The sequence below is a fragment of the Canis lupus genome, chromosome 16 (assembly GCF_011100685.1).
Source record: "Canis lupus familiaris isolate Mischka breed German Shepherd chromosome 16, alternate assembly UU_Cfam_GSD_1.0, whole genome shotgun sequence".
In the NCBI taxonomy this organism is placed as follows: Eukaryota; Metazoa; Chordata; class Mammalia; order Carnivora; family Canidae; genus Canis; species Canis lupus.
Window position 1 is genome coordinate 45,964,492 of NC_049237.1, and position 26,720 is coordinate 45,991,211.

Genomic DNA, 26,720 nt, shown 5'->3' on the forward strand with positions numbered 1-26,720 from the left:
GCATGAAAATGTCACTAGGTGGTGATTAGGAGTCCTCAAGTTTATTTTATTAGGTTTAGGGTGATTTTGTGCCAGATCATGTCTCACTTGAGCTAGTAGCTAGAAAGATAATTACCTTTCTCAATATGTAGTCTAAAAGGGCCTTTACTTCCTGAACTGGTTAATTAGAAAAGACTATTCTCCTACTTTCTTTACTCAGAGTGTGAAGTTTTTCTTAATTTTCTATTTAATTATAATATATCATGTTCTTTTCATGGATGGCATTTAGAGATTTCTTTCTGTTTCTCATTAACTTTCAAGTGTAAAACTTTAAATTACCAAGGAATTATTTCACTTCCCAACATTTTAAACATGTTGTTTTGCAAAATATGTTAAATGTTTTGATTGAGATCAAGGCTGGGACTTGAAAAAAATAAACCATTTAGAAAAGCTAACAAAATAACAACAGTATATCAGACATTATCAAAATGTGAAGTCATTTCATGTCCCACTGCAAGATAGCATCCCCAGTGACCCAAACACCCTTTGAAAATGAGTCTAGAAGGATTTTTAACATATGTAAAATGAAGCATTGAGTAAAATGAGTAAAAGAAGCATTTTCTTTTAAAAGGGCATTTTACTTATCCTACTCCTCTTTGAAGACTGGGTTTCAGTTATAGGGTAACTGCTCTCAATCCTTTATCATTGGATAATGGAATAGTTTGGTACTATCTGATTTTGTCTGATTGATTATAAAGGCTTCCAGAAGCTTCTTTAGTATGCTTACTTCACTACCAGAGCTTAGTTTTAGAGATCAATGTTCTTCCTTCAGTAGTTCCTGCTGATAAAAAGATCAGACTCTTCATCCATATATTTGTCTTATTTACCATTCAGTTATCTCAAAAGAACTACCAGCTAAATTTCAAAATGACCGTGCCTTCAAATAAAATTTTATAAGAAAGAATAAGCATGTATCTACAAGCTTTATTTAACACTTAAGAAATTCTTCCATAATGTCCTAATCAATACCGGCAGTGTAATATTTTAGATCACAGCATTTTAATCTTGGTTGTGAATACAATTTAAATGTATTTTCAGTTTCCTAAGTTTTTTCTTAGAACACCAGATTTTGCATTTTATAAATAGAGAAATTTCACTAATAACTAATTAATGTTTTATAGTATGCTGGGAAAAAATATCTTCAAAAGCTCATGTCTATAATTTGAAAGAAAATGCTTAACAGTTTTTCCCATCTGGCAATCTATGCTATGATATCACTGGCTTAATGAAGGAAACTTCTCAGTAGGGTTGAACTGAATCATTTCCAGAAAAAGAACTACAAAATACTTCCAAATCATGACATCCAAAAATACACTAAATGCTATATATCCTATTTTCTAACTGATATTTGCAAATAGAGGAAGGAACTCATTGACTCACAAATCACTCTTTGACACTCTCAAATCACATTTCTCAACATCCTGTCTTTATTTTATGGGAGACTCAAATGTAAGTGGATACTATTTCTGAGATTTCTGCTTTTAGTGTAGTCGAGTCCAACTCCAATGCTTTAGGGAGAAATGGTAATTATATGATTTTTGTATTGTGGGTATGTTTGTGTTATACAGGGAACTCATATACTTAATTTGACTGTTAGTAGTCTATTGCAAAGCTAAGCACTTTGAACTGTTAACATGCATACTGGTGACCAGGGTGGTGATAGGAGCAGGTAGTAAAAATGATGGTGGTAGTCGTGACAACAGTGGGATTTAAAGCTCTTTCTTCCTTCATCCATATAATATTCCTGGCCATGAGAGAAAGCAAAAATGAAAAAGAAATAATCTTGAATTATTACATATTGCACAGATTTTCAAAATCTATTATGGTGTTACATAACAAAGAGCATAAACTAGAACACTGGTCAGTAAGAATTCCTCTAGCCTATCAAAGGAGACTTAGGTAATTTTTGTCTTCTTAAAAATTGAACATAGACAGGACTTGCTAGGAGTGGCTATCACATATAGTATCACTTTATATCAGGTGCTGGGCTGCCATTAGTCCAAAATCTTCCATTAGAATGTTCACATGAGCTTGTGACTCTGCCTCTTTATCCCACCCCATGGTAACAGGACATCTTATCTCCTTTTTAAAAAAAATAGCTAAATAAATTCTATTCATGACCCATTCCTATTATAGGACACAGAAGTCAAAAGTTAAGTGGCCCTAGGACCAAGAGTGCTAAATGCATGAGTGAAGTCTCATCCTAAACAACCAACTAGAAAGTACATCTCCAAAATCTTCCTTTTAGATTTTGTTTTTTTCAAACCCAAATCATCTACCTGGAGAGAATGAAAGTAAAATGCCACCCCCCAGACTCTCAAGGCCTTCATGTGCATAGTATGTAGCATTTTTTCTATTTGGGCAACAATAGATAAATGTCTTAGAATGTTCCTAGGCAGCACATCTAGAACTACTTTTAAGGAATTTCTATTAAAATTCTGTTCTATTCAATATATCCAAAATAGAGAGATACTATTAAGATACACAGAAGTATATTTTACTTCAGGAGATCAAGTTTCAAAAATTATACTCTATGGGTTTACACAAAAGAATGGGAGTACTAGTAAAAGTTTACTCCCATTAAAGTCAAATGTTCCCTTTCTATGCAAACTTTTACTTTGGATTTTTTAAACTTTGAAGTAGAAATTAACATAAATTTAGTTTTGTTCTGATCATGAGTTTCTGTTCTTGAAATAATTTTTGGAATTTATTCTTTTGGAAATGTGTCAATATATAATGACGTAAAAATATTTTATGCCATAGATTATAATTACCTTGCAAACATAAGTGAGAAAATTATGGAAATGCAAAAGATTTGGCACTGTTATGGGAAGAAAGAGCACTAAACAAATTCAGGGAATGAGAAAAGGTTTCATTATTGTTTTTCATTTTACAGTCACATTATTTCAGAGTCATGTATCCTAAGTCAGTATCTGAAGCCTAGTTTAAAAGACTTAATCTGTTCAATAAAATCACTTCTATTTTCACTATACGACCTTACAATCTCTATGACAGCTTGATCTTGTTTGACATCTGGTATCCCTTCCAAGTACAAGGAGTTTCATTGTTCAGAGAGTCTTCTAGTGAATATGCTAATGATTTTATTTAAATTCCGCAAAATATCTTCAAATCAAGACCACAGCATAAAATATTTTTATATGTATTACCATACCTTGCCTGCATTTCTGTCTCTGTGTTTTGCTGTATTATTATTATTATTATTATTATTATTATTATTATTATTATTTTCTTGATTTGTTTTTTAACTTCATAATCCCTGCTCATTTCTAAGTTGGCTTTCAGTGAACCAGCCCCCTCTCTCATGCACAAAGCTTCACCTGGCTCAGATAAAACAGCCCGGGGGTGGCTATCCCTGACAGCCAAGTGTCCACCGGCAAATCCTTTGACCCCCACACCACTTCTTTTTCTGGACAACTTCTTGGATGAATTAGAGAAGCTTAGTGCTTTACCCTTACCAGATGACCAAGCCAAACCAGATATCCTAGAGGACATCGTCCTTGAGATTAAGGAGGAGCCCTCGGTGCTCCTCCCATTGCCCCCAGCTGCTGTGCCTGCCAAATCAGCATCCTCTCTGCCTCCTTTCCCCTGCTCTGGGGGGACCCCAGCTACAGTCCTGCCTTCGGAGGCAATAGCATCTCAGGATCCACAAAAGACAGCTCGAAACAAGTTTGCGGATTTGACAAAAATGAGAAAGGGCTTTGGAGACCCTGAAAAGTTACCCCAACTCCCAGGTGATAAGTGTGTGGCCTCTGCACACACTCATATGGGCCCCTGGTCCAAAAGTCTCCCTGTCATTGGAGAGGAAGAGGACATCTGCGAGGGGGTGATGTCAGGCATCCGGAGAGGGCCAGAATCTCAAGACCCAGATGCTCTCTGGCCTGCCTGCGACGGCACAGAAGCAACCCCAAGTCTGCACATTGAGGAGGACGAAGAGGAGAAGAAACCCACAAAATCCCCAGTAGCCACCCCCACAGATCCTAGGACCCCCAAGGAAGACAGCAAGGCAGTGAAAACCCATCATGAGGTATTTTAATCTTGCCTAAGTACTGAAGAACTAACCAGTCTTTCTATATTTAGAGAGTACAGTTAATCACATTAATAAACATTGATTTGGGCATTTGCCCTAGAAGGCTTCCTCTTAAGAAACACAAGCACTCGTAAGTTGGGGGATGGAGGACTAGATGGAAACACACCAAGTTTTAGTAAGACAATGTAGATATATAATTCCATTACCTCTTTATGACTATACGTTCATATTTAAAGTCTGCAATGTGTAGTCTTCCTGATTTTTTGTTATTAATAAGGGTAGCCACATAGTTGAGTTCTTGCTGAGTATCAAACGCTATTCAAAGACCTCTTTGTCTTTACTTTGCATAACTCAGCGAGGTGCGTTATATTATTAGCCCTGCTTTAGAGACGAGGAAGTTGATACACAGAGAGATGAGTCCAATTCCAAATGCAGTTTGCAAAAAAAGGAGAGAGAGAAAAAAGAGGGAGGAAGCAAAAAAAAGTGCTCCTGTGCCCTTTTAACTTCTGAAGAAATAACTTCTTCAAGTTGGTGGCTACTTAAGACTACTAATGCATTTTCGTCTTACAAAGAATCTTATGCAATGATTTTAATTAGTAAAGAGCGGAGATCCCTAAACCTTTAGCCTATAAAGTTTTTTTTTTAAGATTTTACTTATTTATTTGAGAGAAATAGCAACAGAGATAGCTAAGAGAGCACAAGCAGAGAGGAGAGGGAGAAACCGGCTCCCCACTCAGCAGGGAGCCCAATGTGGGGCTCCATCCCAGGACCCTGGGATCATGACCTGAGCCCAAGGCAGACACTTAACTGACTGAGCCACACAGGCACCCCTAAATTTTTCTCTTAAAACAAAAACAAGGGGGAACCTGGGTGGCTCAGTCGGTTAAGCATCTGCTCAGGTCATGATCTCAGGGTCCTGGAATGGAGCCCCACCTCTGGCTCCCTGCTCAGGGGGGAGCCTGCTTCTCCCTCTCCCTCTGTAGCTCCCCCTCCTTGTGCTCCCTTGCTCACTCTCACTCTCTCTCTCTCTGTCAAATAAATAAAGTCCTTAAAACTACAACAACAACAAAAACAGAACTTCCTCTCTCAAATATGTCACCTGTAAATTAAAAAGAAAATATGATTACTGGCAAATACTAAAATTATGAAACAAAAAGAATGTTTTATATCATGTTGCTATGGAAGTCACTTTCCCCCGTGGGTCCTCTATTTAAAAATCTTAGAAAAGGAAAATAATTTTCAAAATCCCCTAGTTTTCTATTAAGATCCTGCCAGTAACAAATATAGAGGCATGCAGCCTATACTATGGGGTGTTCTGGGGTTTAAGTAATCAGTGCTCATGAGGCCCCTGGACACCCACAAAACCCCATGGCTTGTCTAGTTCCTCAACCAGGAGAGAAAAGGTCACCTGAATAAAGAACCCAGCCACATGTGCACCTGTATAAAATAAACACACTATTGAATACAAGAGACCATTCATTACAGAAAGCCAACCATGTTTCTGAGTCAGTAATTTATTTAAACAACTCATTTTCCCTTCAACAGCATCAATTGCAAGATGCTAGTAGATATGGGGCTTGGTTCCCAGGAGCCTGTTGCAGGCAGCTCCCGGGCCAGGCAGGGTGGGGGAGCTTCACCACGGTTCCCACCGCGCACCCACAGGCACACACCCGCACACACCATCACCCCCACCCCCCTAGCTTTGCAACCAACTCTCCAAATTTGTGATCTACTTTACAAGCAAGTTACAAAGAGTCATCCCGGGGTTTTAGATCGTTTTTCCTTTCATGTGTATATATAATATATACATAATATATATAAATATATTATAAAGTTGTAGAATGTGGGGGCTTTTGTTTCCAGCCACCCACATCAGAAAAATGATCACACCCACTGGGAATTCCAAACCAATTCAAAAAAAAAGTTGGTGTTTTTCAAGCGAAAATTTCTCATAGATGTCACTTGCCAGGGCATTTGGTAACTTTAACAGTATTTGAGGTTGGGGGATACTCTCTAAAGACCAGATGGCCTCTTTCTGGGCACAAGCCGTAATCACATCTTGTCTTTCCTCGATCTTTAAGCCACCTTCACCTTCTCCGGGAGATGGACCGTCTACACCTTTTCCCAGCTCTCTCCTTCCTTCCCTTCCTTTTCATTCTCCCTCGGCCTCTATCTCTGACCTGGCCTGGACCCTTTCTCAGACTCCCCAGCCCTACTCGCCTCCCCTCCTCCCTAAGTACCCTTACCAACAGGAGAGAAATTCACCAAAACTAAAGGTAACTGCATCCTGAGTGTGGTTTATTGCATGTCTTTAAATGAATTTTGTTAACTAGGTATATTTAGATTTGTGCCATCTTACAACTTCTAAAAAGTCATGGAAATATTGCTCGCTAACTTTTTTTTTAACATCATTGGCATGGCCTCTGTCCAAAAACTTAAGAGATACCCTTGCGCAGCAGCTAGACCCAGCTTGAGGAATAAAATGAACTAAAATTTATTTATAAAAATAAAACGTGATCACTGGATTTTTTTTTTTGAGGCCTATCCCATTCAAAGACATGGGTTTTTCTGCCGGTCAGCCTCTGTACCTTCTCAGTGGGGTCACGGCCTCCCGTGTGTCCTGCCCAACAACAGGTTCAGCCCAGCCTGAGGACAGGATGATCCTTAGCACAGTGTTGAACTTTATTCTTCTATAAAACTGCAGTAAAATAATGAGGATTGCAGGAATGAAGCTTTCTTTTGTTAACAGGTCACCAAGCACCCAACTCTTGAGTCTTGTAGGCTGGGAGCCGTGCTGGTTTCTAACTCCCCATAAGGAAACCAGGAAAAAAGACCTCCAACAAAATTAGTGGCTGGCCCTGGAAAGAGGTTTAATGGCAACCACAGCACAAAATCAATCCATCACAGAAAAGTTTTGCTTCTGCAATCAGAATGATCCTGAAACCTCTTCCTTGAGACAAAACGTGATAGACTTTAAATAATAACCCATCCTCACATTCAGTCTCTGAAACTTTGTAAAATGGGAGCCCCTGCAGTGGAGTGAAAACACGAAGGTTCTGGTAGAGTTCAGTTTCTGTACTAGGAACCACCAACCCCCAACGCCTGAGAAATGCTGTCTGCACAGTATGCCAAACCCCCATCACTGACTCCCTCCACTGAAATAGTCCGGTAATGTGAATTCATCTAACCTATGAAAGGAATTTTTGAAAAAATGGAATATTTTAAAGACTAGTTTCTCTTTGCCCTTTGAGGTTTCGTTTTGGCTGGCATGAAATAATTAGGAAACTTTAAAAAACAAGAATAATGATATTTTAGGTAATATCTAAGACTCAGACTTTGCCTTTTCCCCACTCTTTCTGAAGTTTTCTTTTTAAGGCCAAAGCATTTATTTCTTGCCGTTTCCCACTTGTTCTTTAGCCCTTAAGCTTAGTCAATAAATGACAAAGTAACTTTAGAATCAGATTTCTCTAATTTAGAGAGGTGAAGATCTCGCCATTGTAGTGTCAAGGACAAAACCAGGATTTACACAGGTTTGTTCTTCTTCAAGAATCAAGCTCATCTCATACACACATTAGGTTTCAGTTGTTTGCAGAATCATGTGCGAGGATGGAGAGTATGCACAATGACAATGTTTTCAAAGAACACTTTCGTAACTACATCAGGTAACTAACTCCAGAAAAAATGAAGCTTTCCTCTATTTTATCTTACTCAAGAGCAAATGATAATTTTTAATTCCCCACTGAGCTTTTTGTAAGACTTATAAGTCTATTTTTCTTTTCTTTTTTTTTTTTTTTAAGATTTTATTTATTTGAGAGAGAGAGCATGAGCAGGGGGCAGCAGCAAAGGAAGAGAGAGAAGCAGACTCCCAGATAAGCAGGGAGCCTGACTCAGGGCCCGATCCCGGGACCCTGGGATCACAACCTGAGCCAAAGGCAGACATTTAACTGACTGAGCCCCCCAGGTGCCCCATAAATCTGTTTTTCTATTCATAGGAAGAATATAAGTTGACTGAAGTTACCTGTGCTTGTCAATATAAATGCAAATTGAATGAGTGGCAAAGTTTAGGCCATTATCATAGTTTAACCCTACATCTGACACTGATAAACTGTGCTTGCTCAATTCCTCTAAGAAGGCTTCCTATTTCTTCCATTTCAAGAATACTACAAGTTATGCTCATTACAAAGAAAGTAACCCTGCCCTGAAAGCAAAGACAAAATAAACTTTTAAGGTTTTGGTAGGTATAGTATAGTGTGCATGAAATCGTAACAATACTTTTATCAACTCCCATCAACCATTGTCTAACCCAGGCTAATTTAATGCACTTTTATTATTTTAAGGTGTTTTCTGACACAATGTAAGGCTCTCACAAACCATCCAAAATCTTCCGTAGAGGCAAAATTCACCAACACCTTATAGATGACAGAAGGTTGAATGTACGTATAAATTATGAGCGATATATAAATCAGAATCCAATGTTTTCTCTAGTCTTTTGAGCATCTTTTTTTTTTAAATAGTGGTTTTTCATACTAAAAATTATCCAAGTTCTCAACTCTTCTAATAAGCTTAACTTCCATCTAAGAGTCCGAGCGTGTGGACTCAAATTGCAATATAAGCTCTTTGTGAAGAGAGAGACTCTTCTTTGGGTTTCTTCCAAGAAACTCAGTTATTCTGGGCCCAAAAGGAAGTCTCCTCTAAAACCATCCCATCAGAAAGTAATCCCTATGAGCCCAGTTTCCAACATGGAATTAAGCACTGATTTTTCCTAATATGCTCAAAGGATCTTTGAGCATATTTATTCACATCATTCCAACAGCTGAATGTTTTTTTCTATGATCCTTAATGTCCCTAGAACACCTATACTAGTTGAGATTGGGGCAGCTTCCATGCCAGAAAACTCAAAATAATTACAGCTTAAACAATGTACAAGTATATTTCTCTTATGCATTGAGGGCTAGTATGTGGCTCCATAGTCACCAGGACACCCAGTAGGTTCCATTTGATTTTAGCACATCATCTTCCTCAATGAGAGGCTTCCACTGTATCATCCAAAGTGGCTGCACCAGCTCCAGCAGTCCCTTCCTACTGCATAGATCCCATCTGTCAGGACTTACCACATGAGCACATCTGGATACAAGGTTGAGAAATAGACTTTATTCAGAATGTCCATGTGCCTCTCATGATTCTACTACAGAGGACAAAGAAGAGAATGGATATTAGAGAACATCAAGCATTCTCTGCCATACCCTTAAAGAAAAACACCTAATGCATTTCAGACCTAGAGACTGCAGATTTGAGGTCAATCATTACTAATTACGATGAAAACACTCCTCAATGAGAGTTAAGAAAACCACACACTTTTATTGAAAAGTCATTTAGTCCTGCTGAAGGCCTTATAAACATATCAAATACTTGCCTAGCCCTTTGGACAAGTAGTAGATCTTGTCCACTCCTGGAAAGAAAATAAAGCATACTCACCCAAGAAAGGTTAGTTGATTCACTGTCATATTAAAAATCTTTCTTTGGGGACGCCTTGGTAGCTCAGTGGATGAGCATCTGCCTTCAGCTCAAGGTGTGGTCCTGGGTCTGGGGATCGAGTCTCACATCAGGCTCCCTGCGGGGAGCTTCCTTCTCCCTCTGCCTATGTCTCTGTCTCTCTCATGAATAAATAAATAAGATCTTTAAAAAAAAAAAAAATGCTTACTTTGAAAGAATGCCAAAACAGTCACAAGGTGGAGTTAGGACCATATTCAGTTTTTAATTATATTTTACCACTTTTCCCAGAAAAGCCATATTTTCTCCTTATGTGTTTTGTTAGAAAATTTGCCCCAAATGATGGAGACTTCTTATGAAACTTGGTGGGTATGCAGTGAAATTTCCCCGTCTTACCTTGCATCTATTCAAAGAAGCACAAAGAAAACAGATCTGAGGCTGTCCTGTCCCCCCCACCCCCCGTTGTTAAACATTCTATTAGAGACACACGAATCCTCGTATGTGCTCTTAGCCATCGACATCACCCTCAAACATCTTCCTTATGCCCCCCTTCTCTCCGTAAATCTTTCTCTGCTCTGCCTGTTGGGCTTGGTGTGAAAGCAGCACTTGAGGCCTGTGGTGTGGACGGTGCCAGCAGCCCCCCAAGACCTGTCTGCAGGCCAGTGAACCTGCCCGGCTCTGTCGCATTCGAGAGTTTGGCATGCTGCGTGTGCATGGAAAAGCAAATCAGGCAAAGCTCCTCCTGAAGGCTGTACGATGAAGACCAGAACTAACTAACGTCTATGGCTTTTGCAGGCTGACCTAAAAAGCGAGGTATTTGTGTTGGGTAAGCCTCCGCGTAGCCCAGTGCTGTGTAGGAGATCCTGCGGCTCGCCGGGCCGAGGCCTCAGCGCTTCCCACAGGGTAGGGTCAGAACGGCCCCCTCGTGCCAGGCACCCTGGCCACCCACCCACCTGCAGTAGGCTGGCCCTCCCTCCCTGTCACTGCTGTGCTTTGCCCCAAAGTGGGCCCAGAGGTACCCCCGAGATGAAGTGACCACCCATCATGAGCTGCCAAGTCAGATCAACTGAAAAATCCAATGCGGTCTGTGGGCAACGTGTTTCTCTTCTGTGTCTGTGTCGAACTTTCCAGAAATCCAGAAAGACATGACCAGATTCTCATAATCCAAATCAGGGTGTAGTATATGTTGTCTTCTCCGTGCATCTCATGCTTCCTGCCACGTTCTCTGTAAATCGCCGCTTTCCAATCATGGTTTTTAGTGCAAAGAATAAAGCTGGTGCTGATCGCATAGCGAACACTTCCAGTAGCGTTTGCTTTGGTGACATTGTTTATGTCGATTGTTCTCTTGAATCCATCATCCTTAGTTGTTGCACAACCTCCTGTTGCTCTGGTGGTGTGGGCTACATTGGCTCCACGACACTTTTTAAACCTAAACGAGGGATTCTGGGGTATTTCAGTACTCTGGACTCCAGGTACTCCCAGGCTTTGGAAAGCTTTGATTGAATTTAAAGGCAAAATTACTTTTCCCAGCAACTCCTTGGTTCTGTAACATCGAAAGCGCTTTCCTATGTCGGGGTTCTAAATGGTACTATCAGTTCTGAGGAAGGCAGCCAAGGCGTTTGGGGATTTCTGTCTCTGCAAAAGGCAACCGTTTCACCATTTCTATTTGATAAACCCCAGTTTGACCTGACCTGGCCTATTGATGACCATGGCTTGCAAATTGTTAAGGACCCAATTGATTGCAAAGAGGATTTCCTTTTCCACTTTCAAAAAATGTTGCTACCTCTCTGTGTTTATGCCATTTTTTGTGCTCTTGTTGCTTGCATAAGGAGACCTCCCTTTGTTTCTGAGGCAGAGATTTGGGTTGCCATAGAGAAAGCGGAATGTTGATTTCAAGAGATTCTTAGACTCCCTCACAGAAAGGCCTTCCAGAGCCAAAACAAAAGGGAAGATTTTTCCACAATTAATATGGCCCAGCCATAAATTTCCCTTGGGTCAGGGAGACACCATGTTTTGGGTTACCTCAAGTTTTTTTCTTTGCCAGGTTTTTACATTATGTGCTTATACATTATATGTGTTTGTGTGGAGCATAAATAATCTATATTCTTTAGATTCATGCAAAGTTGTGTATCATAGTTTAAGAAGGAAAAAATAAGCCTATTACATAAACATGGGATTGTTACAGGGAGAATTTCATCAAATTCTGGTTGGCAGATACTACAACTAACATTTTCTGGAAAAATAATTGACTGAAGAACTCTAGAAGTGCTTATAACTCTTTCAAATATTCTTCCTCATTAGTGTTTAAAGTAATAGTCCAGTTTTACTTAAGAATTACTGAATACTAGATGTAGCTAATCCTGCAGAGGTGCCTCTGCAGAAGCACAGATAGATAGATGGGTTCTGGACAGACTGCATCTCCCCATCTGAGATAGGGAAGTATGTATTTTACTAAAACCAGAGGTTCTGGGATATTTCACACCAATTCCCTTAGGAGCAGTGAGTTGGATCTGGCTTTGAATATTAGCGTGGGTTGAAACTTGTCTCATTTGTATCCACTCTTGATAACCTTTAAAAATTGCAACACTCAACCGGACGGGGGGTGGGGGGAGGATTGCTACCTTCCCAATGGAAAAAAGTTAAATATCTAGGATTCCATGAAAACAACATGATGTTTCATTAGGTTTCCTAATTTTTATTGTATTCTTAATACATGTAAGACTCTCTGAATGTCACAAATGTATATCCTGCATTGATCACAAAGATGATAAGAGTTAAAATAGAAATAATCGCAGACCAAAAATACGGGTGGCTAAAAAGTGATCCTTTCTCAAGACTTTAAAATGTAGGAAGGGAAGTACATCGTCAGAAAAACAGATGAATATCTATTCCACCACATTCTGTGGTCTTTAAAATATCCTTTCAACATGAATCCAGGCTGAAGGAAGTTAGTGAGAGCTGTCCAAAGGCATCAACAACTTTTAGCATGTTGGTGCCACTACTCACCATTCGGTGGCAATAGAGTGCAGATACAGTACAGATCTTTTCCTCAGCATTTGTACCCTTTTTAACTTGTAACACTTGGAGGGAGAAAGGCAAAAGATAGTCTCCTAAGATGATTTCCTTGAGTATCCATACAGAACATAAATACTTGCGTAAAGGACAAAATAAAGATGCTGATTTTAATCAACTTAGGCCATCTGTTCCATCATAGTAATCTTCTATGCAATAGAGAGTGCCAGTCAAAATCATCATTCTCTTTCCTCTTTTTACTTATTTGTGATACTAAGAAATAATCTGTGAGTTTTGGCTTACTGATCTGAAAAATGAAGCTGAATTGTTACTATGATTGTTTTTACATGACTGAGATATTTGAGAATTAACTATTAAGTGTCAGCTGTCTCAGCTCTCTGAGAAGTAAGGGGAAGGTTGATGATGGCATCTATACATAACAGGAGAGATGTACCTGTGGAAATGTGGATTCCTCCATGGGTTTCCTGAAGGGGACAAGATTTTTTTTTTTTTTTTTTTTTGGTAAGGGGACAAGATTCTAATCACTGTCTTGTCCAATGCCTTGATTCTAGAGATAATGAAGCTGAGTTGCAAATCCCAGATTACATTGTCCATGCCAACACCAAATGTGCCCTTATAAATAGCTGTTTATAATAGCTACTTTTTCATCTATTGACCAAATACCTCTAAATAAATTAATTCAAATACTATAACTAGTCAACTTTCCTCAAAACTGGTTCCTAACTATCCAAATTCACATGGAGATGATTCCTGTTTTAAGGTAACCTTAGAAAAGTTCTAAAAGCCACCATGATAATAGTGCTCATAAAGGCTGTGGTAAATCTTGGCCTGAGTATGTGAACAGTATAGAGACCTGGTAAGTCAGAGAAGGGGTGGGAATGGGGGTTCTCTTAAAGGCTATCAAGGAAAAGAAAAGACATATTGGGAAGGATTGGTAAAAACAAGGACATAGCTGGCTGGCACACCCAGGAACATGAGTCCTTGAGTCGTAGACACCTGTGGGATTAATGGAGCCACAGACTTCTGGCAACAGCCCAACGTTCATAATTGTCAAAGGAATGATCCACTTCAGTAACTTATGATGCTAGTCAAATTAAAGTAATTAAAGTAATAGAATTGGGATGATGACAAAGGAAAGGTTCTATATGGACTTCAAAAGTAGATTATTTTATCTCAATGAACACTCTGATTTTTAAAGTCATGTTCACATTTTAACATAAGAGAGCAGTGAAGTTAGACCAACCAGTTGTACCAAGCACTGGATGCTATGATGAAAAAGTAAAACTTTTACACCACTTAAAAATACTAGAATGACTGAAACATGTAGAAAGAGCACAACTAAATAAGTTTTACAAAACATTTTTTCTCTGAATTTAAGAACTGATCATCAGAAAATATTTTCTTATTTATAACTTTGCTATGCACTGTAAATGGTGCTATGATATTTCTGTGAGACTAAAGCAGCTGTGCTTTGAAATACAGCATTTTCCATTTTTTAATTACATTTTTATATTTTTTTTGAGTGACTAATACGAGCACTTTCAATATCATGTGGTTTGAATGTATAATCTTTGGCCAGAAATTTTACTCCTGGAAATGTGTTCTAAAGAATGGTCCAAAGCCAGGAAATAACTCTTTGTATAAAAATATTTATAGCACTGTTGCTCGTGATAATGAAAAAAAGGCTAGACCAACCTTCACTTCAAAAGCAAAAAAGAAATGGTTAAGAAAACCAAAAAAATATATCTACACATAAGTGAGGGAACATTATTCTGCAGTGATTTAAAATGAAAAAGAAGACTGAGAAAAGAAAGCTGGAAAATTATTATAAAATATTAATAGCAGTTGATATATGCATATCTTATTTCTGCATAAACAGTATATATACATGATTGGATGAGAATTTGAAGAACTTTAATAGATTACAGGCTTATGGATAACTTGTGTTTATTTTGCATATATTTATTATTTATATAAAATAATTATAGAATTATTCAATATATTTATATTGAATTAAATGGCTTAACATGGCTGGAAAATGGCTTAGTCTTCATAATTCTTAAAATAGTATACTTTATAAATTTAATGACAGATTCATTGTTGATAACTTTATATTGACTTGTAGAAGCCTTGTACTCTGAAGTCATGCATGTGTCCAATAATTTTTATCCACTCTTGAGTCTTAAGTTTATATATTCCACATTCAGACTGTTGAGTGAAATTTCTAATAGTTAGTAAACACTTCCAATTAATAGATTGAATGCTTCAAGTTTTAGTAATGTAAGAACTTAGTCTTATGCTAGATAGATGGCTTAGATGGGAAGGTAGCAAATAAAGAATGTAAGAAGGAGAGCAAATTACAGACTCAGACTAAAAGGAACCCCAGATTTCCCCATCCATTCTTGGACCAAGGGGATTTCTAAGGACAATTTGCGGTAAATCTGTCAGTAATCCATTCATAATTCTGGGACCTAGGAATTGGCCCAGATACCCAAGGACATGGATCTCCTAACTAATTCAGTAGTCATCAAGAAGTCACTTTTATAATTGCCATGCAAACTCTTATATCTCATTTCACCACACAGCCATCGTTCAGAAGAGGATGCTTTTGAAATGTGTTGTGAATGAATTGTAATGTTTTTCTTTTCCTGAAATAGTAACACTTGGGTAGCCAGTATAAAAGATGTTGACTTTACATATTCAACAAACATGTTAACTTTCATTCATTGCAATATTTATGTGGATATATGGGATGCTAAGGTTTGTCATTTCCAATATTATAAGTATCTATTACAGATACTGGTCTTGATGCTTAGTTTAAAAAGAAAAGAAACTCTTTTGAGAGTTCAGTGCACTGGGAATTTCTACCAATATTTCTCTTCTAAGGTAAAATGTTACATGTTACCTGGATATTGTTTGTTACATCCTATTTCAAGTTCTCTGTTTTCTCTTTTTGAAAATGCATGTGTTTTCTCCACATGGAGAACAGAGAGTGTTAATTCAAATGTAGCATGGGATGTCTGCCTATCTATATTTTCATCCGTACTGTATGTGAAAATGTTGTCTGTGAAGGAAAAGTAGAATGACTGTGGATACTTTGCTGTTAGAATACATGTGGCTTATTTTCTGCTTGTTTGAGAAAACGCTGAAAAATAAGGTTGTATGAAGGTGTCCAGACTTCCCATTCTAGTGGTTTGGTGTCTATGTTCTTGCCATATTCCTGGCCTTTGAAAAATCAATGGGACTAAACCCTGACTTTTCCTTAATGCTTGAGCAGACTAGACTGTAGATATATTCAAAATATTTGAACCTTGGTTATTTTGGTTTAATGTAAAGCACCCTTCAAAATATTTGAATTATTAATCCTGCAGAAACCCTTTATTTGGTTTTTTTTCCTTCCTCTTGGTTTTTTACAACAGGAAATATTAAATGTCAAGAAAATACCATGCCATTATCCAAATTATCTTTTACTTAGTACCAGTTTAAACACTGATTACATTGAAAATCATTTCATTTCAGCCACAGCGTCCTGTGTTCACTCATGAAAACATTCAAGGTGGGGGGGAACCGTAAGTATTCTTCTTATCTTCTAAGTCCCAGACTAACCTTGACCCACAAAAGAGACCATTGAGGTCCCAAAACAGAGGCCTGTGCAACTCTGCAAGTGAAACAGAACAAAGTAACTAACGTGAGGCTCTTTGATAGAAGAGAAATTACAAAAGTCTCCATCTCTCATAACGGAGAGAAGTTCATTTTAAAAATCCATGGCTTTTCGTAGAAGACTGATTTACATGTTAGAAAGACCTTCCCATGCTCCTGATGCCCAGGATGTATGAATCTGCCTCCCTCCCTGTCCTGATCACCATGCAAATTCTAGTAACCACAGCTTTAAAGACCCAGAAATGTCCTAACATAGTTCTTACACATATTCAAAGACCAGAAGAATGTAACAGTAGACCAGAAGTGATAAGGTAATAGCATAATTCCAGAGTGACATTCCTACAAGGACCTTTGGAAATGGCAGTGTGTTAAAACATTCACTGGCATTCAGTTAAATGCCTTTTCCAACCTCTCAAATTCCCTCTCCTTTCTGATGGATAAGTCAACTCAAATTGAAGATGTCCCACATTGTGTTTAAGATTCTCTTTTGTGTGTGTGTGTGTGTGTGTGTCCTTTCCTGCTCCATTTTGCCCATGACAGAGGGAGGTTGAGAGGCTCTCTATTCGCTGCTGCCCACTGCCCAGGCTGTAAGTCAAGAGGGTGGCCTGGCCCCTTCCTACCCAGGGCCCCCTCCTCACTTCTCACAGACCCAGCCCTGAGCTAAAAACATGCTCTTCAGAAACCATCTCTCACCTCTCACCCAGTATAACCAGCAAGGTTTCCTCCTGAGGCAAAAGACTATGAAAAGAACAAGGTGGATGTAAGAATCACTTAAAGTTTCATTCAATTGAAAAAAAAATCAAATAAGACTTATAATTCTAAAGTTTGGGCTGGTTTTCTCATGTAAGCAAATGATTAGGAACAAGGCACAAAAATTAAATTCCAGGCCTGTTTAGGTCTATTGTATAATCAACACATCGTAGTTAGCAGCTTTTGAGGAGCTTATGAATTAATAGGTAACATTACGTTATACTGTTTCATGTCCTATAAAGTTAATACTTCCACTCGTGGTCATTTGGGTGTTTATGAAACCACGTTGCTCGCAGGTGGGAAAAGGCACATTTTCAAGGTCCTGCTATGGACATTAGAAAGCATTCTGTACTAAATTTATATTTGCTTACAACCCCAATGAGGGGGAATATGGGGTGTCACTTAACCTCTTTCATTTAAAAACTAGATTGGAGTGCAAATGGGAACATCATGTTATAATGTTGCTGCAACTCAGGATTAAAAAATATGTTATAGGAAAAGTTGCAATTTATAGAGAAAGCTTCAAGCTTGGCTGAACATTTCTTATTTAAAAGATAAATTTCTTTCTGAAGCATCTCCTGATCCCACCACCATCATTCATCTCACCAACACATCTTTCAAAACAACATTTTAATTGTAATTCGGCTGCATTTCCTGTCATGCAACACTGATTTTGAAAGCCAACAGAGTCAGGGTGGTTTCCGGAAAGTTTGTTTATGTTTCCATGAAACTCCCAATTTTTTTTGTGTGTGCGGCCTAATTAAACCCGAATGGTAAGTAAATTTTGACAAGCACCCTGGCTTTTATCATACCAAAGTGAAGTAGGAGTTTGTGCCAATTTTGTTTTTTCTTAGCTCTTGGGACCTTGAGATTGTTCAAGCAGCTGGGGTTTGGTGGCCTTAAATAGGCCTTTCTCCATATGGGGTTGGCCAGGTTCCTGAGGAAAGGAAGGCTGAAGCCTGAGAAGCTCAGAGAATCGGTGTTCCCCAAAGTGAGAGCTTCAGTGTGTACCCATTGAAATAGCAGCCCAGGAAGGACTGTCTCCCTCAAACATGAAATTGAAAAAGGGAAATCAACTTTCCCCAAATAAATATACAAAAATACCATCCCTTCAACTAAGCAGCCTCAAAATCAAATCCTAAAAGCAACCAACAAAATAATTTGTCTACTCCAATCAAGGCTGGCCCCGTGCAAACATCCAAATTGAGAAATGTTTTTTGTTTTTGTTTTTGTTTTTGTTTTACCACTACTCTGGGATCCTGGCTACCTTTCTCTGCCCTTTCTCAACAGAAGACATCAGACGCCCAATTTCAAAAGTACAAGTGGCAGAAAAGATTTTCTAGGACAAAATATTAACTGGGAAAGAAATCTCTAATGTTGGGATTCTAGGGTTTGGTACCAACCAGGTCAAACAATGTATTCTGGGAGATGAGGTTAGGCACCACATCTTACCAGCATTTTCCCAGACAACTACCACCACCTGCTACCCCTGCCAGAAGCCGATTTCATCTGGGTCCGCCAATCTGAAAAAGTCCTTGGACTTTTTCAATGGAGCCATGTCCCTGATTTATGACATGTTTGAGTTCAAATGATAGGAAAGTTTTGTTCCACTAAAATGTGATTTTCTGACTGAATGAAGTAATTAGAAATAAATCATTCTTGTTCCAACATTATTCAGTATTATCTGCTTTCTAAACTTGACTTTAAAAATCCAAAGTGCCCTGAAATGTGGTTCTAATTATCTATATTGGCAGAATTACATAACTATTATAAGAGACAGCAAAAACAAATTCACTGAATTTTTTTTAAATCCCCCTCAAGATACTGGTAGTATTTTCCTAGTAATATGAAGTTTTCTGTGTATCAAATATTTCATGAACTGCTCAGCTGCTAGAATTTGTGCTTTCATTTTCCAAAATGCCAATCCATGTTAATATGCCTTAAAATACATACTATTTTATTACTGCAAATTTAATTTAACTGATCAATGTTAGCAAAATAAAGGCTTGCATTCAGGCAGAGAATTCAGACAGAGAAAGGAAAGTGGTAGCGTCCTACCAGTAATTCTTTTTTATATAAAATTATTTCAAGGAATTAGGCAGAGAAATTCCTAATTCAGGCAGAGAAAGGAAAGTGGTAGTGTCCTCTCAGTACTTCTTTTTTATATAAAATTATTTCAAGGAAATGTTTCAACATCAAACACAATTGTTCCAGGACCCATTTTAAAAAGAAACATATCCATAATCTACTGTTTGATACTGACTCAGTGATCGCTGAGCACAGAATATATCTGCTTGACTTCATAGGGGCATTACATCAGATTTTCAAATTCTAAATCCTTACAACACACTGATTCAAACTACGAAACTAAACTGCTTTAAAGAATTCCTTTTGGTGAAAAAAATAACCTTTTCTTTTAAAGTAAACCCCACATAGCAATTTAGAATTGCTCCATATGGGGACATGTCTGCAATAGGTTGTACATCTCCGTTTAGAACCACTTGAAAATTCAACTTGGAAATTGCAGTTATTTGCTTTTGATTATAGCCAACTAAAACAATAATCCTCTCTTGTTTTTACATCACTGAATAATGCACACATCACTTCTTTTATATTCTGCACTATTATTTAATGTCCTTGTGATATCTATGACTAGACAATTGGAATACAGGTCCGATTTATAAATGTCAAAATGTTTTAATCCAACTTGTGCATATTATAATCTTCGACAAATATCCCTCACTGTAGTTTTGAAATGCTACAGAGTGGTCTAAGTCCCACGCAAATCCAAATATTTCTATTTACTTTACATGTTTGCCAAAGACTTACACTATCTAATTTCACATGTTAATAAGAATAGGAATGTTAAAAGTAAAATGACGATGTACAATCTTCTATAGTTTCACAAGGGTGTAAAGATTTGTCTTTAAACACATCCATTTGTCCTGTTTAAGGTTTCAGGCTCTGTATAACTATACTCCTAGGAATGAAGATGAGCTGGAGCTCAGAGAAAGTGATGTCATTGATGTGATGGAGAAGTGTGACGATGGATGGTTTGTGGGTATGTAGACACTTCTTTTCAGACGCCTTTGACCATTTTATAATTTGTTTGTGTTTGCTCACTGGTGATAGTTAAGCTTTCTTTGATTTCATGATGCCTCTGATCTTTCACGCATTACGTATGCACTATGTAATCCCAAGGCAACATTACCTTGCATGTTTTCTTACATTGGGCATGGAGCCCAACACAGGGCTTGAACTCATAACCCTGAGATCAAGACCTGAGCTGAGATCAAGAATCGGACACCTAACCAACTGAGCCACCAAGGCACCCCAGCACTGCATTTAAATATGGTTTATTATTTACCGCTTCAGGTATATGTGATTTTCTGCTAGTTTTATCTCCAATTCAACTGAGAGAAAAAATTTTCTTTGAGTACCACCAACCAGGAAAGATGGAGATCTAAGAACCATAACCACAATGCTTCCTAGATAAGAAATATTAACACTGTTCAGTGGGCAATGTTAGCTGTCAGCAGTGAGGATCTAATTGGAGAACATAAGATGAAGTCAGCAATTCATCTGCTCATTAGGTCTGATGTTAAAGACCCTTGAAAGTTCAATAATTCACCTTCATTTTAATTTTTGTTAAAAGAGACAAGTTTCATTCTTCCCACTTAACAGATAATCCCATTCTTACCAGCTTAAGAGAAAATTAGAGGGGCACCTGGGTGGCTCAGTTAGTTGAGCGGCTGACTCTTGATTTCCACTAGGTCATGAGATCAAGCCCCACATTGGGCTCCATGCTCACTGGGGACTTTGCTTGAGATTCTCTCCCTCTCTCCCTCTCTCTCTCCCCTTCCCCCTACTTGTGCACATACTGTCTCTCCCCCCACTTCTCTCTCTCTTTCCAAATAAATAAATAAATCTTTTTTTTTTTAAGAAGACTAGAGCTCTTCTGAGAAAACATTTGTAGACAAGAGCATTATACAATGGTACACACAAGAAAGAGGTAACAAAAAAATAAAGGCACAGGAGCACAGAGGAGACAAGACAGGAAAGCATGAAGGCTTTCTCTAGACAATCAGGGAGGAAAATAATACAAGAACAGAGGTCACACATTTGCAGCCACAAGCCTCTGCTTCTGTTCACATTAACTCCCCTTTTTAGAAGAATAGTAAATGGCTAACCTACACAGGAAAAAAGAAAAATCGATCAAACCAAGACAGTAAGTTCCAGAACATAAATGAGAACTGGAACTGTCCTCTCACTATCTGAGCTGGAAATCCTTGGGAAGAATTCAGTGCACCAACCTTTATTAAAAGTTTCAAAGGAGTTGTGTTATCTGAGACCAAAGGTAATCATGATGGTGGCCACTTGTGCCTTTGGTTTCACACCTCTGTTAAAAAGCATACTTGTTGATGAACCCCTCTCCACAAATAGTTCTTGGCCTTTTTTTTTTCTTTAGTGATTTTGTAAATTTTTATATTTTATCAAGGACTCGGGCAGTGCTGACTGTGAATGAATGAAGGAACGTTCAGCGTGATCTTCCATGACATAATAAAACTGGATAGTGACAGTGTCCCCAATAATGCCATCAGCGTTGCACCCTGTTGAAGAGGGGTGAAAGACCCCTTGCTCACCAAACCCAGCCTCGTGTTGTGCTCTTCTAATCCATCCCATGACACCGCCAGCCTGGACTTTATTTAGCTTAAACTTGAGAACGTCACTTCCCAAGTGTTTTTCCACTCCTCACTCTTGTCTAGCACCCATGGTGATGGAGCATCATGACACTTAATATCATTACGTTAAAAACCCAGCTCCTCCAGCAGGATGGTCTTTCCCTTCAGGCGGAGAGGCTGAGCCCCTCTGTTTAGCCTGGTTGTGTGATGGGAGTGCGGTGTATGAGCTTGAGAGGCAACCGAGGCATCAGGGTGTCCCCGTAAAACTGCTCACTTGGTCTTCCTATGGTCCTAAAGTGAGTTTTCTTCCTTTCCCAAACCCCGCAGGGCTTACTTTCTTAGTAAAGGCTTGAAGGCGAAGCATTTTCAAGGCCTCATATAGAAACTGATATTTCATCGTTGTTCATCTCACTTATTGCTTCTATTTTCAGGAACGTCAAGAAGAACCAAATTCTTTGGTACTTTTCCCGGTAACTATGTCAAGAGGCTGTGAATCACTCTCCCTCCTTTTTCTGCCGCCTTTCAGCACCACATCTGCATAACCCTGCCTGAAAGCTCCCCTGGGGCCTCCCTCCCAGGCCCGTCCTGCCTTCCAGTTTCCAGCAGAAGTCCCCCACCGTCACCATCTCTACCTGCCGCCGAGCCACCAGCAAAAGGACCACCAGCTGCTGAGTCCTGGGAGGCTGGCAGACTTGCTTCTGCGTGAAAGGGCATCATCCCAATTTCTGCTCTAAACTTTGGAAAGTCAATATGCGAGATCAGAAAGAAAAATCATTATCATTAGAAAGGGTTAAGTATTTGAGGCAAATTTTTAAAAAAAAAGGGAATGTCTCAAGGATCTTTCTAGTCCACTTTGAAAGAAGTCCTCCCCTCAGGCAACCAGAGATTGTTTATCACTACATGCTGTGATTTGCATTTTCACTTTCTTAGCTTGGCAGTATATTTTCCTTTCACGAGTTTGCCTAGTGTCCTGGTTTACACGACATGAAAACTGTACTTCGGCTATATCGTTTGCCTGCACTTATATATTGTAATACGCACAGTGATTACAAAATCTAAAGCAAGAGTAGGAAAGGTAATTCGGATGAGTGTGATTTTGTTGATTGAATGTGAGTTCTCAAATAGGAGCCTTTTCCTGCCGTTTTTTTTTTCCTCTGTACTTTTTAGAAGTGCAAACCGTAAGTGAATAAGAGCCTTTGGTAATAATCATGAGAATTTAAGAAGTTTAGCTAGGCTACAAAAAAACAAAACAAAACAAAAAACCTATTGTGTTGTAAAGTTGCATTGCTATTTTATATTAAAATGTAATAATCAGCATCATGAACAATGAGCCCTTAGTGTTTTATTTATCTGGTAAAATTTTAATGAAAGCAGTGTTAGTGAGAGGTGCAAAGAATTATTCTAACGTAGACACTTGAAAGTATCTGTAAGCAATATTCATAGGTAATCTTTCACTGTGTGCACGCATATACATGTGAGATTGTATGAGAACAGACAATCCATATGGTGTGTTGTACGTTTTATGGAGATGGAAAGGAATCCCACACATTATTTTCTAGAAATAGAGTACTTCAGATGCATCACAAGCAGTAGGGCTGGTTTTAGCAAGGATTATGATCAATACAATTATTTTTACTATGATAGTTATTTTTCTTCTATGGAACTCAGAATCCTGGCTACGTTTGAGGACAGGAATATGTTGAGCCTGATTTTCCTGGTGTGTGTGAAATATTTCCTCGGAATACATGAGGCACTCTTTAGAAGTAATGTTAAATCATTCAGGTTATATTTTCCGCCCTGAAGTAGGAATTTACAAAATGGCTTTGGGACCTGAAAGATTTAATGTCGCTACCAGTGCCTGAATTACACATACCTTGAGAACTAGCTTTGTATTTCTTATGACTTTGCATAAGAACTATTCATATTTGGATCTTGAGCACCTTATAGATAAAACTTTTTATGGCATTTCTTCTGTGGACAGTGATTGATCTTTTCACAATGTACGTAGACTCTAGAATTTTGTACATATGTTTGCTTTTTTTTTGTACAGACTATTTAGTTGTCGAGAAAATGGGAATTTCCTAATTTGGTCTCTATCTTTCACTTTAAACTAAGCTAACACACTTTTCAACAGATTATCCGTTACCTATCTCACAGATCACAAGCACGCCTTGATTGTGTGATTCTATAAGAGCATTTATGCAAAAATTTATGAATTTAAAAGATCTTAGCAGCCAAACTGAAATGTACTGATTACAGAGGAGTTTCATTAGTAAGAAGGTAAAGAAACATCTTTGAGTAGCCTACCTTGATAACTGTCAAGTTCACAACCAGCTTTATATTTTAAAGGCTTTGGATTTGAAATTAAGTCAACTGCATGCAGCTTTGCTGATAAATGAATAATTATCTTTGATGCCATTTATGAGAAAAGATTTCAATATCTGTTGCCTGTCATATTTAAGAAAAATTACTGTTTCTACTCTCTGTATCTGATTTTAAAAGGAAAAATATTCATACCTGGCTTTCAGGTCATCGACTTTGAATTCTTACAAGCGAAGGTCATTGTGTTTTTCTTGAATAGACATCTAATAAATTTTGCTTGGAAGTATATGTCAGTATTTCTTTTTGAAATTTTTCCTTAAGAAAATTGTGTTGTTTATCCCAATTTCTTCGATAAGCCAAGAGAAAATGCATTTGTTCTATGTTCTCTTGATACGCAAATGGAGAAAAGATATATATGCCTCAGCTCAGAGAAGAAATATTCTTTAAACCGGCCCCTAAAGCTCATTTGCTAACTACTCTCTGGCTGAAAATTACTACTCAGCTAAAACAATACGTTTAAAAATATTTATGCCTCCAAAACAGCTATTTTTCCAAACAGAAGTTAATTACAAGAAGTGGTAAGCACTTTCTCAATTCGACTACTTTAAATTTTAAAAATCTTGCCCTAAAAAGCTTTATCACCACCAGCATGGCAATCTCTGGTAATACCCACAAGCTTTTAGTGGACTTCAAATTAAGTGCTTTTCTCTCACATAAATAGTAAGTAGCTAGCTTTCCTACTTTGATCCTTTCTTCTTTTGTTTTTTTGGTTTTTTTTCCTTTTTAAAAAATGTTTTATTTAAATTCAATTTAGTTAACATATAGAATGTTATTAGTTTCAGGGGTAGAATTTAGTGATTCATTAGTTGCATATAACACCCAATGCTCATTACATCACGCACCCTTCTTAATGCCTACCACCCAGTTACCCCGTCCCCTACCTCCCTCCCATCCAGCGACCCTCAGTTTGTTCCCTAGAGTTCAGCGTATCTTATGGTTTGCCTCCTTACCTGTTTTTATCTTATTTTTTCCTTTCCCTTCCCCTATGTCCATCTGTTTTGTTTCTTAAATTCCACATGACTGAAATCATATGGTATTTGTCTTTCTCTGACTGACTTAATTCTCTTAGCATAATACCCTCAAGTTCCATCATTGCAAATGGCAATATCTCATTCTTTTTGATAGCTGAGTAATATCCCACTATATGTATATATTTATATATATATTTATAAATATTATATAAATTATATTATATAAATATATAAACTATTATATATTATTATATATTTATATAAATATTATATAAATTATATATAAATATATATATATAAACATACACAGACACCACTTCATTCCCAATTCATTTTTTTAAAAGTTTTACTTATTTATTCATGAGAGACACAGAGAGAGAGGCAGAGACACAGGCAGAGGGAGAAGCAGGCTCCCTGCAGGACCCTGATGTAGGACTCGATCCCAGGCCCTAGGATCACAACCTGAGGCGAAGGCGGACGCTCAACCACTGAGTCACCCAGATGCCCCATCTGTTGGCAATTCAGTTATCAGAGGTGTTTTGCCATGTTGCTTCACCTTAATGCCCACTTTGATCCCTTCTATTTCCACTGTATATTAGCTTTTCACTAAAATGTGTTCCCTTTGTGTGAAGAATATGCCCAAGAATATTCTTTTGTACCAGTTTCCATCAAAGCATTTATGGGCAATTTAATAGGTAAACCTGAATCTGATAAGATTGCAATGCTTGTTTATGTACTCAGGTTGTTTCCCATTGCTCTCCTCAAGTGAATCTCTTGCCAAATGATCAACATTCTAAAAAGACAAATCTGGAATTTTAAAAACATGTGCATCAAAATCTAGATTACCTCTTACTACTTGAGAATTAATCATTTGTGTTTCCCTGTAAAATCTGCTGAGCTGCCCCAGCAGCTTTATCAAAGCCCTGTGCTCAGGAACCCCTAAATACCTTTGTGGTTTTCCCAGGCTTCCGTCATAGCCACTCAGGTACTGCTGTGAGGTCCAGAACAGCTGAAGCCACAGTGTGACCTGCTTGCCATGCTTTCTCAATGTGGAGGTCAGGATTCTGGATAGAATATTGATTTTTTTTTCTTTAGAATTGTTTAATCCTTAGTAAAGCATTTTTACTTGATTTTATGCCAATACACACTCACTGACATATACCAGAAATTACTTAAGGCATCTCATTTATGCTACTGAAGCCCCCCCCAACACCCCCTGTAGGTGGAGTAGGATTCAGTGTTGGGAACCCCCTACAGCCAGGCCTGTAAAGCACTGCCTGCTTATCCACCTCTGTCTGCTGTGGACTCACATCTGTGTGCTAACTGGTCATCCAGGTCAGTGGAAGAGTAGCAGTAAAGGACCTTCTAGTGTTTTATGCGTCAAATTTTAATCCCTTCTTTAGCAATGCTCTCACTATAAGCAGGCATGTCCATTTCTTATTGGATGGAAAGCAAGAAGAACTTATTTGAGTAACTGTTTCCGTGAGCTTTCACTTGCTTGATCTGTCTGTGTAGGTGGTCAGTTTATGTGGCCTGACAATTCCTCCCTACTGCTTTCCAGATTTCAGCCACAAAAGGAGATACTCTTTAGAGGACGACTTGATCAAGAAGACTAAGGACTCTTTCAGCTTCCAAAAGCCTGTTTATTTAAAGATTGAACCATTT

At 38.2% G+C, this 26,720-nt stretch overlaps 1 protein-coding gene and 1 long non-coding RNA gene across 39 annotated transcripts in view; one reads left to right on the forward strand and one right to left on the reverse strand.

Annotated features, from left to right (window-relative positions):
- SORBS2 (sorbin and SH3 domain containing 2) overlaps nt 1–24,312 on the forward strand; it is a 214,974-nt gene extending 190,662 nt beyond the window's left edge. For 21 of the 38 annotated variants that reach the window (XM_038560348.1, XM_038560349.1, XM_038560344.1 and 18 more), the window contains 6 exons: nt 3,332–4,084; nt 6,169–6,363; nt 10,373–10,480; nt 16,130–16,179; nt 19,975–20,081; nt 22,134–24,312. In XM_038560348.1, the coding sequence (XP_038416276.1) occupies nt 3,332–4,084; nt 6,169–6,363; nt 10,373–10,480; nt 16,130–16,179; nt 19,975–20,081; nt 22,134–22,195 (1,275 nt within the window). In that variant the 3' untranslated portion in view covers nt 22,196–24,312. The remainder of the gene's footprint in view (nt 1–3,331; nt 4,085–6,168; nt 6,364–10,372; nt 10,481–16,129; nt 16,180–19,974; nt 20,082–22,133) is intronic. The other 17 variants (XM_038560342.1, XM_038560360.1, XM_038560362.1 and 14 more) reach the window with 2 other exon arrangements.
- LOC106559857 lies at nt 985–9,714 on the reverse strand. Its single transcript, XR_005371615.1, has 3 exons — nt 9,563–9,714; nt 9,199–9,272; nt 985–1,783 (listed from the first exon to the last, which is right to left on the reverse strand). It is a non-coding gene; the product is annotated as an uncharacterized LOC106559857 (long non-coding RNA).
- Nucleotides 24,313–26,720: the final 2,408 nt, after the last annotated feature.